Source organism: Porites lutea, chromosome 9 (genome assembly GCF_958299795.1).
Source record: "Porites lutea chromosome 9, jaPorLute2.1, whole genome shotgun sequence".
NCBI lineage: Eukaryota > Metazoa > Cnidaria > Anthozoa > Scleractinia > Poritidae > Porites > Porites lutea.
The window spans coordinates 14,367,092-14,385,971 of record NC_133209.1 but is presented as its reverse complement, the minus strand read 5'-3'; the positions used below and the strand labels follow the sequence as shown (position 1 = coordinate 14,385,971).

Genomic DNA, 18,880 nt, shown 5'->3' with positions numbered 1-18,880 from the left:
TTTCATTCAATAATTGTTAATTATTAGGTTCATCCAGGTCCAATATCAACACGAACAGGCGGTGTATAAAAACGTTTCAGTCTGATGAATAATCAGACGAGGAATCAGTATGTTTTGGAACTAAACTGTGTTTAGAAGCAGGGGGGGGGGGGGGGGGGCGCATCTGACCCTTCCACCACAGGCTATTAACCACTCGATTTATCGGTGGACGCGTTTCAAAATAATTAAGATAAGAGACCCACCATTTGGCTTTTGTGGCGGGGTATGGGTGATTTGGTTTGCGTAAGATTTTTTTTCCCAAACCTCTGGTGATAGTTTTTTACCCTGACATACAAAGCCATTGTTTGACAGGTATCTCCTTGCAATGTTTTTTGGTCGAAATCAGTCTGCAGGATATTTTTTTCTGAAATCACACATACCCCCACCCCCCACCCCAACCCCCTCAAAAGTCGTATGGTCGGCCCCTAAAAAGAATATGTTGCGTGGTGAACGAGAACATTTTACACACGCATCTCATTGGCTAAATGCGCTATCAGTGAGCAGTCTTTTCGGGGAGGAGCGTGGGCTCATTTCCCGGACAGCCGTTGGAAATCGAGCTTCCTTCTTTAACAACAATTCCACTTACAACTTTTATTGCCTTTTGCAAAATTTTTTTAATCACTTTACCGTTTAACATTTAACAAGCAAATTGTAGCGTATTTTTATGATATAACTTATCTTTTGGCAAACATACAATGACTCTTAATAAACGCAAAACTATTCCAAGACCACCTTTTCATTTTCCTTACAATGCAAGTTTTCTACGACGTCTCTCCTATAACTTTTCATCTAATAGTTTTACTTGACAGCAGCACAAAGCACGTTTTTAATTTCGAATAGCAATAAGAACAGATGAGAAAAATTTGATTATATATGGACGTTACGATCATTTTCTTCCTATTCATCCAAACAACTTATAATAACTTAAAAAACTGAGAAATTCTTGGTTAATATTACTCCATTAGTTCTACCCCTTTAAGAAAGAAACATGCCGTTGATATAGCAAAATAGAGAAAAAATACACGAGGTCGAGTGGTAAGGGCGTTAGATGCGCAGTGACTCGCTAACTCAACCCCTCAGCCTTGCTTGTTAAATCGCCAGTTGGGCTCTTCAATACTGTTATGTACTATTTGGATTCCTTTTTTCTAATTATCTGAGTCGAGTGCTTTAAAACTAGAAGGAGCAGTTACTTGCGTGCACTGCCAATACGAACAAAGCATTTACATTTTACATATACATTGTGTTCGATGAAGCCAGTTGTTAACACATCATCTACGCTGGCTTAAAAAATGTCGCAAAATATTCGTGAAGTAGCAGTTTTCCTCTAAAATAGGATCAATCTACCGTCCCCGAGGTTTAAGTTAAATAAATTTATCAGCAGCAGTTAAACTGAAGGCCAGGTCACGAAGGCGCTGGACACAAATAGCTCGTTGCTGCACGTGATCCACAATTGGGGAAGGGTAATCTTGACCAATCACACAACAGCAAGACATCTGCAAATCACGTGGTGCCAGCCACGGCTCAAAGACGTACTCTGTAGGAAGGTTTCTTACCTCCGGGACATAACGCCTAAAAAAGTGGCAAAAATATTGACATTTAAGTTCCACATAGGAAGGGTAGTATTGGATATCTTTGGGTTTATTAAGTGAACATTTTTAGAACATATTGACAGGACAATTCTTGGCGCGTTTTAGCCCAACTGTTGAGAAAGCAGTCGTACGGAGAACCGAGATGCAAATTGAATAGCTTCAAAATAATTGGCTTTCCGCCTCTCGCACAAGATACCGCCCAGGATTAAAAGCGAGGAAGTGGAAAGGTATCACCATCGTTAGCCCTTGATAGGTTACATCGAAAGCGGGTCACCGATGGAATCAATAGTGACAATCACTTAAGGACTAGCGTGACTTCTAATGACCCCTGAGGTGACCCCTGGAACGCTTAATCAACAAACCGAAGCCATAAGAGCCTTAACATAAACTTAGCCCCTCCAGTCTTGAGTGTAGACAAAAGAAACATTTTACCAACACACCTAACATACTCTCCAGTTGGGTCAATCTTCTTTCCAACTTCTACTGGACACATCCATGGAATATGCTCTCTAACATATGTACTCCCTGACAGCCACAGCCAATTGCCAGAGTTCAGGCTCCTTTCGGCATCCAATTGAAACTCGTCAAAAACCTAGTAAAAAATGCACCAATGAAAAAGTTCGATGGCTCCACGTTTAATAAACCAACTCCTGATCTCAGAAGCTCTGAAGTAACAAGGAATACATCAACAAACGACAAAGCCATCCACGATTCTCAGCAACGTCAAAGACAGCGTTCGAATTACCTTAGTAAGTGTTTTCGGACCGTATACGGACCAAAAACACTCTAAAAGGTCCGTACGGATTGGGCGGTTGGTTGTACAGATCGTATATATTGTAACGTGGTTTTAACAGCACGAGGACCAGTGACATACATTAAAACACAACGGACATCATTGGGACCGATACTAACTGTTCTTCTTAAAGAGGGGCTCGCCTTATAGGTAGGGGCCAACTGGAGATGTCCATTTAAGGTGCCCGTTAAGAGGAAGCAACCTTTTGGTTTAAAGTTAACTCTCTCTTTCTGGACGCCTTGAGTTGGACCCTGCTGTTGTTTAGTCTCTTTCTTTGACTCTATAGGCGGATGCCTCTCACTCCTAGAGAGTTCACTGTATGAAGTCTGCTACAGACGACGAGGACCTTATAAGTTAGCCTACGTTGAAAACGCGCCCGGCTAATGCGAAGTGGTGTCAAGCCATTACCAACAGTTAGTAAGATTATTTTCAGTCGTTATACCTTGAATCCTTCTTCCCAGTTAATCCACAGACAACCACGTGTCAAGAAAGAACCAACAGCCCTACGAGCAACGTCATGGATCCAGCCTTCGGAGCGGAGTTGTCTCATAATGGCGTCGATCCATGGGAACCCAGTCATACCCTAAAAGATAACGCTACAATGCATTAGTTTAGGTTCATGGAGAAAATACCACAACGAAAAGTGAATTCCAAAGGACGTGTATAATGAAAGTAAAATGCTGACTAGTACATACAACACGAGAAGTGTTTCATATCACATCCTGCTGATATACCCTCTTCACAAAAAATGTTATGGTTTCCAAACGACTCCAACATTGAGTTACTTACATAAAGTTTGAGAATGCTTTTAAAGCAAAAGCACGTTTGCCAAAAAATGCTGTGGCATGCATCACAGTCTATACATTATAGTGTAGCGAAAAAGCCCCATTTCAGTACTGTTTTTTTCAAAAAAGCTAAATTTGCAAAAAGAAGTCCTATAATTTCCATTTATTTAAAGGAAAGAAGTCCCATTTTATCTCGACAACCATTGCTTTTCAAGTTTTCAAAGCTCCTCTCCCAAGAGGGAAGTAACACCTTGAGAGGTCTGATAAGTGACTGGAGCGGCACTCTCACACTATCATGATGAACACAGGTCAACACAGTAACACTGTCGCCTCACATCACTGACCTGTTTCCAGCGCTCAAGATACTCGGCAGACTCTTCCCAAGGTATCTGGAGACTCAGAGGGTTGTTGACCATTTCAGGCGATTCCGGTAGCTGGCTTCCAACTGTAAAGAAGAACTCGCGCCATAACAGCTTGTTAAATATCTTCTGCGGTGGGTTTGACGTCTTGGCCTGTGGATTTAAAAAAAATATATAATTTTTTGTATGACTGGAATTTCGCATCCACAGCAGCGGGAGCTTTTTGGCTACTTCGAGGTTTCATATGCAAAATATCTGAAGTCCAAAGGTAACCGTGACATAATTTTTTTTTCTCTTAAATCTTAAAAAATATCAACTTTTGTCTACGCTGGACCAGTCATAGCCTGAGGAAAATAGCCGACATTTGGCGACGCCGCCACTGGTTTCCCCGCGAAATGACGTCTGAGAAACGAGCGCAGAAATTCCATACTGATGACGTGTGAATACCGCATCTGGGTAGTGTTTCTGATTGGTAATGCCGCGAGGGAAACTTACTTCAACCAATAAAAAACACAAACGAGAGTTGGATAGTGACGCATCATCAGTATGGAATTTCCGCGATCGTTTCTCAGACGTCATTTCGCGAGGAAACAAGTGGTGGCGTCGCCAAAAGTCGGCTGTTTTCTCAAGCTACACCAGTCATTAAGTGTCAGCTATTTCTACCAACTTCTGCAACAACAATATATCAGTATATTTGTTTGCTACATTACTTACCCACTGATAACAACATTAGTATTTCAAAAAAAGAAGAATTTAAGCGCGTAATTATAACGATTAGTAACTGCGCTCTGAGTAGTAGTTTAGAAACATTGGGAAACATGGCAAATCACCTTCATGCAGTAATTGATCAACTTGGGTCACTAAAGCTACAATGGAAACAGACTGGAACACTGAAGGTTTTTAAGGATCACTAAGGATAATTACAGATATATTCTTAATATAACGCAAGGGATGACATACCTTGATATATTCTTGGGTTATTTGCTGGTAAAACAGCCTAGGAGACAAGCAGCCTAACCTCAAGTAAGGACTCAAATGGATCTCCGATGGCATTAAGGAGCTGGCAGTCAAGTGTGGCTCACAGAAGTCATTAATTATCATCTGCAAGTAGAAACCGACACAAAACATTGCTGCGAGGCGTTTACTTCAGTTTCTAAGTCATCAATCTTAAGAATTTGATTTCAAAACACCGGCGTATTTCAGTAAAATAACTGACAAAACAAAGTGTCAAGTACGGAACTACTTTTTCCAAACTACGCTGAACTAAAATTGACCGCAGCCGGGATGATGGGGCGTGATTATTTTAATGATCTTTTAAGTATTCTACATCAACCTGATCGAATGCGTTTGTCTTACTACTCAACTAATAAAGCTGAACGCCATTCTGTTTGCTCATTTGGTTGTGCACGAGAAGAGGCAGGCTCGGCCGGACCATCAGTCAAGGTCTTAAAAAGATCGAGACGAAGGTTTTGCCTTCTTCTGAGATCCGAAAATTCACCGTTGTGAAAGAATTAAACTGGAATTAAACTTAAACCGATTGTTAGGTAATAAGCTAGAGGCAGTAAGCTAAGCCATTTACCTCCTGCAGCGCTTTTTCCAGTCTTAATAAGGCTTCTCTCTCCCCACCTCCGTAAAACCGAGAGGACACAGTAAGTGGCTTGTGCAAAACGATCTCCTCCAGTGTTGGGACTCCAAACCTCTTGTTATGGTCTTCGCCTACAGGAGTCGTGCAAGAGCTAAACCGTTTTCTGTCAACTGTTGCAACGGGCATCTCTGGTCGCCCTTGCAACAACACGAGCTCCTTAAACTCATCGATTTGAAGTGGTACCCTGCCACCCGCTGACATCAACAACGTTTCAGGATCATAAAGAGTGTGTGAGACACGATTGATAACTTCAATTCCAGCTTGTTGGGCAAGGTTCGTGATCACCATATCCCGGGCCTTACAGTCAGGCTCACAGTCAGGCTCAAACGACAAGCGGGTGATATCCCACTCCTTGAAAAGAGAAGGCAAGATGTCAACAGGTCTTCCCTTGATAACGAAAAGGCGTGAGCCCAATTGAACTAGACTGTTGTCAAGGTCTCGAAGGGACTGCAGAAGAAATTCCCATCGGTTTGGGCTGACATTCATCCCTCCTTCAGAACTACACTCTAGGACGTACACCCCGTAGAACACTTTACTGTTGGCAAGACACCCTATAAGGCTGGGATTGTCGTGAAGTCTGAGGTCCTTTCTGAACCAGTGAAGGCTCCTGTGACCTGCGAGATAAAAGCCACAAATTCCCAGTTGGATTACAAATAGACGGTAAGCGGTCTCATATTTTTCTTTTCAAAGTAGCTCCACACGTAACCCATGCACATTGCAACGTCATTTTTTGCAGACACGCTGGCTGGGATGAAAACTGGACGGATTTTAACAGAAAAGGCGGACTACAAGCAGTCTATTTTACATGTATCTATAGCTTACCGAATAAGTATATGAAAATAGCCTCAACGATTATGTTTGTACTCCTACATGAAAACTCGAGTCAAGGCATTTACTGATAGGCATGGCCAATGATGAAATACAAAATTTTTATTCTACGCTAGACAACTGAACCTGTACTTCGCTTATCTATCAACAAAAGAAACCGTTCAGTACTTGGTAATTTGTGACGCAGCAGGAACTACACAAAATAAATTGCAACGCTCAATATCGTCTAACAATCTAGAACTATAAGGTCTTGCTGAAGGCTCACCATGGTCGATACAATCTTCACCGAGGATGTTAAACAGATCCCTACTCAAAACGTTTCGTAGCTAAATCTACAGACATACCTGAAATATCCAACGAAATGCACATATCGTTCAAGCGCTCAACACAGATTCTCCGCTGTTCGATGTGATCAACCACTGGTTCAGGATAATCCTCACCCACAATACACCGAGCTCTCTTTTGAACTCCCATTGGTGCTTTCCATGGTTCGAACAAGTAATTCAAAGGTAATCGCCTCACCTCGGGTACATACTTCCTACAAACATTCATGAAAAGGGGAAAAAATCTCAGATGTAAATCAACGTACTGACGTGAACCTTTCCAAGAGCCAAAAATAAAAAAGAACAGGGTTCTACATGGTAGCTTAAGATTCTCAAGAAATCGCCTCAATTAATGCAAGCTAACAAGTCACATTATCACTGTGGCTTGACAAAGGCGCCTTGACGGTTTAAGAGTTTAGATAACCTGCTTTTCATCCTTATAACTCAACTACTGTGGATACTGAATAGTAGGGCATCGAAAGTGTTGCCCTCTCCTACCTGACGTATTCTCCGGAAGGATCAATCTTCTTTCCAACTTCCACTGGACAGAGCCATGGAATATGCTCCTTAACAAATGTACTTCCTGAAAGCCAAAGCCAATTGCCTACGTTAAGACTCCATTCTGCATCCAGTTGAAGTTCATCAAACACCTACAGATGACATTCAAAATGTTAGTCTGCTAAGCTCCCTTAAACTCAGCAAGACCGTAATTCTAAAAGCTTGACTTGCTCTTCTTCTTTCCGTACCTTATATCCCTCCTCCCAGTTGATCCACAGACATCCCCTTGTCAAAAAACATCCAACGGCTAGACGTGCCACATGAGGAATCCATCCTTCTATACGAAGCTGCCGCATTACTGCATCAATCCAAGGAAATCCAGTGGTACCCTAGTACATGCAACACAAACAATAAGGCAAACCATTTTAACCTTACTTACAGAATTCTGTCAAGCAACAATTCAGTGATATAATTTTTTTACGAAACTAACCAGTTTCCACCTCCGTAGGCCTTCAGGATTTTCTTCCCACGGAAACTGAACACTGAGAGGGTTGTTCTCCATCTTATGCAAGCCAGGATTGCTAGCAGCCATCAAAAAGAAGAACTCTCGGAGAAGCAGGGGTTGGTAAAATGACGTAGGTGGGCTTTTCCCTTTTGCCTGCAAGCAGTGCATTAAAAGAGTATCGTCTAAATACATGGTTCATGATATGCAACTTTTAGTTAAGGACACATAGCAATCCTCCAAATATAATTTCTACAATATTAATAACACAGGTTGAAGGAACAAATAGTATTATGTACATACTCAAATATAGTCACTGAAAAGCTCTGTCGTAACATTTCATTCGCAAAAGAGTTCTCGCCAATCAGATAAGCGGACAATGTTTTTCACATTTAACAAAATAGTTCGTCCAATCAGAATCTCAAGCGATGTTTTCTTATGTGCGACAAAAACAGTTCACCTTGTCAAAACTGAAAGCCTCAGCGGTGCTTGAATTTCGCGCCTTTTATAGGTGCTTGCAGCGCCCTCGCTTCGCGGAGTGACTCGCGGTCATTCAAGCAGGAAAATTGTTGAGACTTGAGGAGAGTCGTCCATAACTCACCAACTTATTATCTTTGGAATCGTCGTATTAATTGTATTGGTAGGTTGGATCAACTTAGGTCTCTGGAAAGCTGACCACCTACCCCTCCCCTAAGCCATTATCATCACTTACTTCTCACTTAGGGCTAAATGTTGGCTTAGGGGAGGGGTAGGTGGTCACTTCCCCAGAAGCCTAAATTGATCCGGTAAGTTTCTGATTTACATTCTGTATTCTAGTTACCCTCAGTATTGTTTTAACTTAAAGTTTTCTTCTAAATTAGTTTCGTTTACTTGCGAATTGAATACCATTAGGAGTGCGTATTTTGTTCTTTAGAGACACTGCCCACGTAGACTAGCCTTTGCTATTTGTGGGTAGTGAGAAAATAAAAATGTAAATTTGGATTGACCAATAAAAACGAAAAGAAATAAGTTTTTCTCATAAAAAATGAACAGTTCGAAAATTGAAATAGATGAATATTAGCTTCGTGTATGGCACTGTGTCAGGCAAACATTGTAGAGGGCCTGCAGAACAACAGTAGAAGGGCATAAAACAACAACAACGAACGAGACGTAAGTTTATGCGTTTTTTTAATGGGAGTTACTTTGTCTTATGTTGTTCAAAACGGCCATTTCAATTAAATTACAACTGCTTTTGCACCGCTTTTCAACAATATTCAGAACAACTGGCGGAACAGTTAAGATTGCTTTTAATTCCAAGATTATCTTATATCCTCAAAATAGTTATAAATTTTAAAAGTTTACGTCTTGCAAAGGCAAAGTCATTTCAGATTTTTTGAAAAAACGGTTAAGCATAGAACAACGATAAACGTCTCAGCATGAATGTAACAAATATATTCACTAGTTCGACTCACTCGCTCGATTTCTGATACACCAGCAACCTGTTTGCAATTACCGTGAGCACGCACTATCCATAAAAACATACTGAACGACTCTTTCTTTACTTTCCAACGATCGTCACTTACCTTTTCGTAGGTTTCTGTAAAAAAGTGCCACAACACTCTAGGCGACAAACATCCAAATCGCAGGTAAGGGCTTAAGTGGGTGCCAGACGATAGAATGGATCCTGAATTTAACGGTATTTTCTCGAAATCGTTCTTTTTCAGCTAAATATAAGCAGAGAGGGTCGATAAATACATGAGTAAATAAATGTAAAAATAAACAGCCGACACGCAACCTTTGAATTTCATAAGAGAATGTATGGGAATAAATAAAATGTCCTAACTTAATTTACGTTGTGTTTGTGTTGTATTTTTAACAGGCCGTTTTTTTTTCCGGCGCCCGTCTAAGGCTGTTTGGGCGAGTCTAAGATTTCGAGTTGTAATTCCAAAACGAAAAAGCTGACGACTATTGAGCTGATCATCCGAAGTCGCCAAGTTGCCATTATGTGTCTTTCGGTGCTTCTTGAGTTTCGAATTTTTTCATAACCGCTCGCAAAGCGCTACCTTTAAGAAGGCTCCGCAATTTCTCGTTTCTCCAGAACTATATACCTTGGACGAGAAAAAAATCAACCGTCGCTTCAGAGCCTGCGTAAAAGCAAAATATTTCAAGGACCCCTAAGTTGCTTTCACCAACAGAAAAGAAATACGACCTTGATGAATTCATTTCTTGTTGCTGTTGTTAATAATCAAACCTGAAACTCAAAAAGCATTGCACCGAAAGACAAATCGGACAAATTCCATTACGGCCAATTTGACGAGTTCGAACACCATTTTTCTGGAAGGTACGAAGCTTTAAAATCTTTTTTGAAATAAACATCGACATCGAAAACTCGACAAAACGACCGTTCGTAGGGGCGCCACAGGTCAACAGAGAGTAAAAAACAACAAAAACACGGACAAGGCAACTTGTCTTATAACGAATTCTGTTCAAAAGAAAGAACTAGGACGTCATTTGTTTCATCCCATACATTCTATTACCAAAATCAGAGTCAAAATATTTTAATAGGGTCTAGGCAAACTGTAAATACCCTAAATCACTAAACGCGCACTACACGCTTTTATTACTTGGCAAAAACACAAATATTCCTTACCGCTCCTTCTAAAGTAAAAACTTTTTTCAAAGCTTCTTGTTCTCCTCCTTTCCACACGCCTGTACAAGTTACCAGTCGGCTGTCTTTCATTCCCAGTTCATTCAATTCAGGGACTCCAAATTCTGAATGGTGATCAATAGCTACTGGTGTAACAACACCACCCATCCCTTGTTTCCCAACATCACCGACTGGAAAAGGAACGGTCAATTCACTGTCCTCCACAACTCTCACAAAATCCTCAAACAGCATGGGCACAACTCCCTGGTTAGCATGTAAAATCTGGCCTGGCTCATACAGTGTGTGTGATGTTTTGCTCAAAACTTCAATACCAGCATCCTCTGCTATTTTCTGTACAACAGCATCTCTCTGAGCACCAAAAGGCTCGCAGTCAGTTTCAAAACTAAGGCGCGATACTCCCCACTTAGAAAGCAACTTTGGAAGCACCTCCACATCCCTGCCGCGCACTACGAACAGACGAGATCCAAGCCGTCTCAGCTGACTATCCAGATCATGCAGGCATTCCAGCAAGAAGTTCCAACGGTTGGCAGAAATCTTACTCCGCCTAGCTGCCTCAGTATCCAATATATACACTGGGTAAAACGTGCCGCTTCCCTCCAGACATGAACGTAAGGTTGGGTTGTCATGGAGCCGGAGGTCTTTTCGAAACAAATGCACACTTGTGTGTCCTCTTACGTCCACTGCAGAAAACAAGACACGTGAGATGAGTTAGTATTTTCGATGAGGTGGGAAGCACACATCAACTCTTACGAGAACCAACTTCTGTATTAAACCGTATCTACCTCACAGAATTGATCTTCAGCAAATGTTACCCCTACAACACAACACCACCTCACAAGGCTTCCACTACGAGAACAAACTATCTGTCTTTTTACCTGATCTGCTAGTGCCAACCATCTCAGCCAGCTCTTTCAACCTCTGCACGCATACTCTCCTCTGTTCTCGGTGGTCAACTATTGGTAATGGATAATCCTTGCCCACCATACATGCCGCCGCTTTTTGCACCGACTCTGGGGCTTTCCAAGGCTCAAAAACGTACTCAGTGGGAAGACCACTCACTTCAGGCACGTATTTCCTGAAAAGGCAATCAAGGTTTTCATAAAATCAACCTCTCTTCCTTCTCTTCCAAAAGAAACAAAACCATTGGAAACACGTTGCTCTACTTTACCTGACGTATTCTCCAGAAGGATCAATCTTCTTTCCAACTTCCACTGGACAGAACCATGGAATATGCTCCTTAACAAATGTACTTCCTGAAAGCCAAAGCCAATTGCCAACGTTAAGACTCCATTCTGCATCCAGTTGAAGTTCGTCAAACACCTGCAGATGACATTCAAAACGTTAGTTGGGGTTTTTACGAAGCCCCAGAAGAGACAAAAAACGCCGTATAATCACTCAAGACGCGCCAGCCACTAAAAAAAATAATGTTCTAAGAGGGCAATAAATCGATATTTGTTTTCTCGTCACTTTTGGTCAATACAAATAATCATATGATAAAAAAAAAAACCAAATGCAAGTAAATGTAGGTGCCACTATCAAAACTGTTACTACTCGCTAAAACACACTTAATTACACTTTTTAGAGTCCCTTAAATATAATTTTTCCCGGACAAAGGTGGGCAATACCAAGCCATCACTACTCCCAAAGGCGTCTAAGCTACGTGAAAGAAAGAACTGGTTGAGTAGTCCTTCAAGCTCCCTCAAACACACCAAGACCTTAAGACAGAATCCGTCAGGAAATTGAGTAATTTTAATTTTCAGTGGACAAAAACCTTGAACCATATTATTTTAAAGCATATCGCATTCTTTTTGACATTTTTCAAGGGCTATAGATGTAATTAGTCATCTGTAATAACACCAAAGAAAATTTCCTATGGGAGCCCGAGAAAATAAATGTCAAATTTTCACAAAATGACACCTTACACCGATAAAATTTTCAGAATTTTACCTGTGTTTTCACAGTTCTTGTGAAATTTAATATTATTTTCTCGGACTTCCATAAGACAGGGTCGGCCAAGGTGGGTAGTGGAATACCAAAATACCCGAAATAAACCTTCCAATATACCAAACATTATACTAAAAATCGTGTAAAATACCAAAATTAAGAAAACCACGATATACTTTTTACCCAAAATTAGTCGTGAGTGAATACTTTATACCCAATTTTAAGCATAAAAATAACGTACATCTAAAATTAAATACCCCATATACTGTTAGCCTGTTCCAGGCTCCGAGATGGTGGTGGAAAGTCGTTCAGTAATAAGAAATGCGAAAACCGCGCGGGGGCTGGGGAGTTTTCGCTTTGCTCGTTTTAATACGTTCCCACTATACTATCTGAGAGTCTGGGACAGGCAAATATACTGTATACCCAAAAACCCTGGCCGGCCCTGATAAGAATTTCTTTGGTGTTACTACAGATGACTAATTACATCTTTAGCCCTTGAAAAGTGTAAAAAAAAAATGCAATAATTCCTTAAATTATCCTGGTAAAGGGTTTTTGCCCACTGAAAATTGAAATTACTCAATTTCCTGACAGATTCTGTCTTGACTCTAAAAGCTTCAGTTGTTCCTCGTCTTTCCATACCTTATATCCCTCCTCCCAGTTGATCCACAGACATCCCCTTGTCAAAAAACATCCAACGGCTAGACGTGCCACATGAGGAATCCATCCTTCTACACGAAGCTGCCGCATTACTGCATCAATCCAAGGAAATCCAGTACGACCCTGATAAGCAATATAACAACAACACATATTATAAATAACTACGCTTCACTTGCAGAATTTTCCCCACCTTAAAATCCAGCGATGGGAACGTAAAACAAATGAATCCTACCTGCTTCCATTTCTCCAGCCCTTCAGCATTTTCTTCCCACGGAAATTGAACACTGAGAGGGTTGTTCTCCATCTTATGCAAGTTAGGATTGTTAGCAGCCATCAAAAAGAAGAACTCTCGGAGAAGCAGGGATTGATAAAATGACGTAGGAGGCATTTTCCCCTTTATCTGTTAAAAAAAAAAACAAACAAACAAACAAACGGTTAGTGTTTGACAGCATCTCTTCAGGTCAAGTCGCAACATTCCATACACAATCTAAAGTTCACAACAATGAAGGCAAGGCAAACGTCTAGAACCTTTTATTTTAGGCATCTGAGTCACAAGAATCATTACTAGCAATGAATTCTCTGACCACCTACCAGATATTATGTAATACAGTCAACACCCGCGACAAAGAACCTGTATTCTTCTAAGTTAGCCTTACCAGGTTCTTAAATAAATGGGAATTAGCACAAATTTTGGCTATGTAGGTTCTTAAATAGGTTCTTATTATTTGAAGAAAAGATACATTGTACCAAAGAGTATTTAGTGGTATTCAGCGCATTCCTCGGGTAAACCTGCATATCACTTTAATTGCAGTTCGAGTAATGCGGCACTAGTGTTTCCAAAGAGGATCCTCAATTTTCGCTTATCTTATTTGCGCAAGTCTACATTTTTTTTTTTTGATAGATTTTACAAAACAAGAACCTGTTTCAAATTTTAGGCTAAACAGGTCCTTTCGTAGAGGGGAGCTCACTCGCAAATTTTAGCTTAATTCTTAGTCGCGGGATTTTACTGTACCTGTTGCGATCGGTTATGCGCAAATAGCAACCTAGGCTGCAACCTACCTTTCCATACGTTTCTGTAAGTCGTTGCCACATCACTCTGGGTGACAAACATCCAAATCGCAGAAAAGGGCTTAGATGGGTGCCAGACGATGCCATAGATGCTGCATTTAACGGCACTTCTTCAAAGTCATTCTTCACCAGCTGGATAAAAAAAAAAAACACCAAATTGTTACCTTGCGCATTACCAACGAACAAGGTGTTAGCTTTGCCTATCAGTGTGAAGAAAATAATATTTATTATTTATTATACCTCTCCTTCCAACAGGACAAGTCTTGTCAGTGCCTCCTGCTCTCCTCCTTTCCACAGACCTGAACTTGTTACTAAACGGCTGTCCTTCACTCCCAGTTCGCTCAATCCAGGTACTCCGAATTTCACATGGTGATCAATACCTACTGGTGTCACACAAGAACCCATCAATTGTTTATCCAGGGCTTCCACTGGTCCAGGTACATTGATTTCACAGTCTTCCACAACTCTCACAAAATCCTCAAACAGCATGGGCACAACTCCCTCGTTGGCATGTAAAATCTGGCCTGGCTCATACAGTGTGTGTGATGTTTTGCTCAAAACTTCAATTCCAGCATCCTCTGCTATTTTCCGTACAACAGCATCTCGCTGAGCACCAAAAGGCTCGCTGTCAGTTTCAAAACTGAGGCGCGATACTCCCCATTCGGAAAGCAGCTTTGGGAGAAGCTCCACATCCCTGCCGCGCACTACGAACAGACGAGATCCAAGCCGTCTAAGCTGACTATCCAGATCATGCAGGCATTCCAGCAAGAAGTTCCAACGGTTGGCAGAAATATTGCTCTGCCTAGCTGCCTCAGTATCCAATATATACACTGGGTAAAACGTGCCGCTTCCCTCCAGACATGAACGTAAGGTTGGGTTGTCATGGAGCCGGAGGTCTTTTCGGAACAAATGCACACTTGTGTGTCCTCTTACCTCCACTGCAGAAAACAAGACACGTGAGATGAGTTAGTACTTTTGATGAGGTGGAGACCAGGCATCAATTTTTAGGAGGTCCAAGTTCTGTATTAAAATGTATCTGCCTCACAGAATTGATCTTCAGCAAATGTTACCCCTACAATACAACACCACCTCACAAGGCTTCCACTACGAGAACAAACTATCTGTCTTTTTACCTGATCTGCTAGTGCCAACCATCTCAGCCAGCTCTTTCAACCTCTGCACGCATACTCTCCTCTGTTCTCGGTGGTCAACTATTGGTAATGGATAATCCTTGCCCACCAAACATGCCGCCGCTTTTTGCACCGACTCTGGGGCTTTCCAAGGCTCAAAAACATACTCAGTGGGAAGACCACTCACTTCAGGCACGTATTTTCTGAAAAGGCAATCAAGGTTATCATAAAATCAACATCTCTTCCTTCTCTCGCAAACGAAACAAAACCATTGGAAACACGTTGCTCTACTTTACCTGACGTATTCTCCAGAAGGATCAATCTTCTTTCCAACTTCCACTGGACAGAACCATGGAATATGCTCCTTAACAAATGTACTTCCTGAAAGCCAAAGCCAATTGCCAACATTAAGACTCCATTCTGCATCCAGTTGAAATTCGTCAAACACCTGCAAATGACATGCAAAACGTTAGTCAGGGTTCTCCTGAAGCCCCAGAAGAGGCAAAAATCGCCGTATGGTCACTCAGGACGCGCCAGCTACTCAAACAAAATAATGTTCTAAGAGGGTAATAAATCGATGATATTTGTTTTCTCATCACTTTTGGTCAATACAAATAATCATATGATAAAAAAATTAACCAAATGCAAGTAAATGAAGGTGCCACTATCAAAAGTGTTACAACTCGCTAAAACGCACTTAATTGCACTGTGTAGAGTCCCTTAAATATAATTTTTCCCGGACGTTGGTAGGCAATACCAAGCCATAACTACTCGCAAAGGCGTCTAAGCTACGTGAAAGAAAGAACTGGTTCAATAGTTCTTCAAGCTCCCTGAAACATACCAAGACTTTTTAAAACTCTAACACCTTGACTTGCTCTTCTTCTTTCCATACCTTATATCCCTCCTCCCAGTTGATCCACAGACATCCCCTTGTCAAAAAACATCCAACGGCTAGACGTGCCACATGAGGAATCCATCCTTCTATACGAAGCTGCCGCATTACTGCATCAATCCAAGGAAATCCAGTACAACCCTGATAAGCAATATAACAACAACACATATCATTGATAATTATCCTTCAGTCGCATAATCTTTTTTTACCTAAAAATCCAGCGATAGGAATGTAAACCAAATGAATCCTACCTGCTTCCATCTCTCCAGCCCTTCAGCATTTTCTTCCCACGGAAACTGAACACTGAGTGGGTTGTTCTCCATCTTATGCAAGCCAGGATTCCTAGCAGCCATCAAAAAGAAGAACTCTCGGAGAAGCAGGGGTCGATAAAATGACGTTGGAGGCATTTTTCCCTTTACCTATTAAAAAACAAACAAAGGGTGAGTGTTTGACAGCATCTCTTCAGGTTTCGTCGCAACATTCCATTAACAATCTCAAGTTCACAACAATGAACGCAATGCAAACGTCTAGAACCTTTTATTTTGGGCATCTGAGTCACAAGAATCATTACTAGCAATGAATTCTCTGACCACCTACCAGATATTATGTAATACAGTCAACACCCGCGACAAACAACCTGTATTCTCCCAAGTTAGCCGCCTTACCAGGTTCTTACATAAATGGTAATTAGCACAGATTTTGGCTATTACTGGGCTGCCTGTGCGCCCAGTCATAAAATGGGCTTTCGGTCGTCTGCGGCGAAAAACGGCCTCCCGGGGGAGGGGAGACACGAGGGTCTGGTACCGAGAAACGATGTTCTCACAAATGGTTTCATATGAGTTTCTCTTGCACCGAGCCTTGCACGGATACTTTTTGTACCTCGTCTGCGCTCCCCCTGAAAAACCCACAAAGCGTTGCGAACCTGAAGAAGGCTATTTGCGTTGTTCGAAGCGATTCGATCATGGAAGTCACTCTATAATTTTTTTATTGTTCGAGTTTAAGTCAGTTAGATTATGTTGGCGCTGGGAAACTCAGAGAAATGCTCGCGTTGCATTCAAACCGACACGCTGATCACGGTAGGTTCACACTAAAAGATGACTGTGAGCGTCAGGTTTGGAACGCCGTGGCCGCTTCGTGAACTCAAAGAGAGAATTATCGATCGATGTAGTACATGAGCAATTAAGAAGCACAATTTATGAGCAAGGTATTTCACCAGTTGACGACACTATGGCTGAAGACTTGATTGTAAGCCTTCGTAGTCAGTGAAGCGAACAACTTAGTTGCCGATGAATGGCACTACGCACGTCCATGAGCGAGGGACGTGACAACTTTGCCATGTCAGAAGACTGGCTTTTCCTTTAAATATTTCCTTCTATTTAATGCAACACACGCCACTTTGGAGGTCTAAATTTCGGGTACTGAGGATAAAGAAGACACGGACAAAAATAGGGACTCTGAGAATTTCGCACACAAGTTTAAAGCTTCACCGGGACATCCCATCCGGGAGCTTCACAGAGAGCGACTTGAAGAAAATAGGAGCTATTACTGACAAGGTTTGGTGACTGAGTGGAGCATACAAGTGTAGCCCACGTCGAGGTTTCAGGGGGTTTGCTTTTGTTTGTATTTGTATCTTGCTAAGCTTTTATCATTAAATTTGTACATGATCTTGTGATCACAATTCTGTGTTTTCGCCCATTCAGCAAGCACGCTATATTGATGTCAGCATTAGCGAGTTTCAGAAACATGCCTTTGAAAGTTTTCAGCTCTCGTGATGTTTCTTGATATTTCTTTTGCCATTTTATGAAGATGTTAACTGAAGTCACCGCAAAATGGAAACTTAAAAAAGCGTATAATCCATTTATCTCGAAACATAAGACACATGACTGATACGACCTTTATTTTCGTAAAGGTGTTTTGAATACGAACACAGTCAATGTGAGGGGCAAAAACAGCATTAACATAAATGAACCATAGGGTTTTAACTAATATAAGGGTCAATTATTGTGCATTAAGATGAATCGCTTGAAAAGAGAGACTTCGCTTGAAGATGTGATCAGAAGTAAACAAAGGCATAATAGTGCGTCACGTTCAGTCTTTTTAATATCCAAGGAGTCACTGTGAATAGTGTTTCCATATTGTTTAGCTGGCACAAAAACTTCGGACGAGTTATAAAGCGGCATAGTTATCTTCCATGAAGAAAAGTTCGTCTTGGGTGAGACAAACAGAACTGGAGCGAATTTTTAACTCGCATCGGTATCAGGTAAAAAATATGTTATCGATCGTTTCATCTATTTACATTGTTTGAAGTGCGTGCTGGTGAACGCAACATGCGAGCGAGAAATCTTTAAACTTTTTTAGGTCTCAAAATGCAAAGGATTTTATTCCTTTAAGTTAGAGAAAAATACCGTGAGGAAAATCTTAAAACTGAATATTTTTCTTCTTGTGGAAAAAATAGTGCGGTTTCTTGTAGACTGTGGACCGCAAACATGCGAATTCTGAAGTTCAGAAGCCAACCGACGATTGCGTTTTCGCTGCTGTCAATCATCGTAACGGACCTCTTAGGAAACAAAACTTTACTTCACGGGTTCAAAAGGTCATGGTTTGTGATTTGTGGATTTCGATCCGTTTTGTGTGTTTCTCTGTTTCAAGGTTCGTTGCTTGTGATCGTAAATATGATTGACGGCAGCGATAAACTATGGCAAGCCAAACATGACAAAAGTGGTATGAGTTTTAAATCATCTATCGAGTTTCAGTAATCTATGTATGAGGTTGGGAAATCACTATAAGAGAATTAGAAATCATAATTCGAGAATGAAAAGGCACTATACGAGAATGAGATATCACCATTCGAGAATGTAATCGATTTGTGAGATCAGGAAATTACTATACGAGAATGAGAAATCACCATTCGAAAAAGAGCGATGCAGCAACATGAAAGCCAACCATGACAAAAGTGGTATGAGTTCAAACCAACCTTTGGAGCTTCTGTAATCAATGTGTGAGAATTTTAATCACCGTTTGAGATTATCGATTAGGTTTTCTCGAGCCAGCGAGTAAGTACCGCTCAGCGGTTCACGTTCTGCGTTGGGAAGGTACTTCATATCGGTACACTATAAGAATCTATATCCCGATACACTACAGCAGTCATAAATGAAGTACCTACCCTGCATTGGTCAAACAA

At 41.2% G+C, this 18,880-nt stretch overlaps 1 protein-coding gene across 2 annotated transcripts in view; it reads right to left on the bottom strand.

Moving 5' to 3' along the window:
* Nucleotides 1-628: 628 nt before the first annotated feature.
* Nucleotides 629-18,880, bottom strand: part of LOC140947361 (uncharacterized) — a 49,686-nt gene continuing 31,434 nt past the window's right edge. For both annotated transcript variants that reach the window (XM_073396435.1, XM_073396436.1), the window contains 22 exons: nt 15,951-16,118; nt 15,700-15,840; nt 15,104-15,255; nt 14,811-15,010; nt 13,918-14,615; nt 13,669-13,809; nt 12,842-13,009; nt 12,592-12,732; nt 11,177-11,328; nt 10,884-11,083; nt 9,991-10,688; nt 8,924-9,064; nt 7,350-7,517; nt 7,108-7,248; nt 6,860-7,011; nt 6,383-6,576; nt 5,145-5,824; nt 4,526-4,666; nt 3,551-3,718; nt 2,864-3,004; nt 2,069-2,220; nt 629-1,608 (listed from right to left, as the gene is read on the bottom strand). In XM_073396435.1, coding sequence (XP_073252536.1) covers nt 1,401-1,608; nt 2,069-2,220; nt 2,864-3,004; nt 3,551-3,718; nt 4,526-4,666; nt 5,145-5,824; nt 6,383-6,576; nt 6,860-7,011; nt 7,108-7,248; nt 7,350-7,517; nt 8,924-9,064; nt 9,991-10,688; nt 10,884-11,083; nt 11,177-11,328; nt 12,592-12,732; nt 12,842-13,009; nt 13,669-13,809; nt 13,918-14,615; nt 14,811-15,010; nt 15,104-15,255; nt 15,700-15,840; nt 15,951-16,118 — 5,145 coding nt within the window. In that variant the 3' untranslated portion in view covers nt 629-1,400. The remainder of the gene's footprint in view (nt 1,609-2,068; nt 2,221-2,863; nt 3,005-3,550; nt 3,719-4,525; nt 4,667-5,144; nt 5,825-6,382; nt 6,577-6,859; nt 7,012-7,107; nt 7,249-7,349; nt 7,518-8,923; nt 9,065-9,990; nt 10,689-10,883; nt 11,084-11,176; nt 11,329-12,591; nt 12,733-12,841; nt 13,010-13,668; nt 13,810-13,917; nt 14,616-14,810; nt 15,011-15,103; nt 15,256-15,699; nt 15,841-15,950; nt 16,119-18,880) is intronic.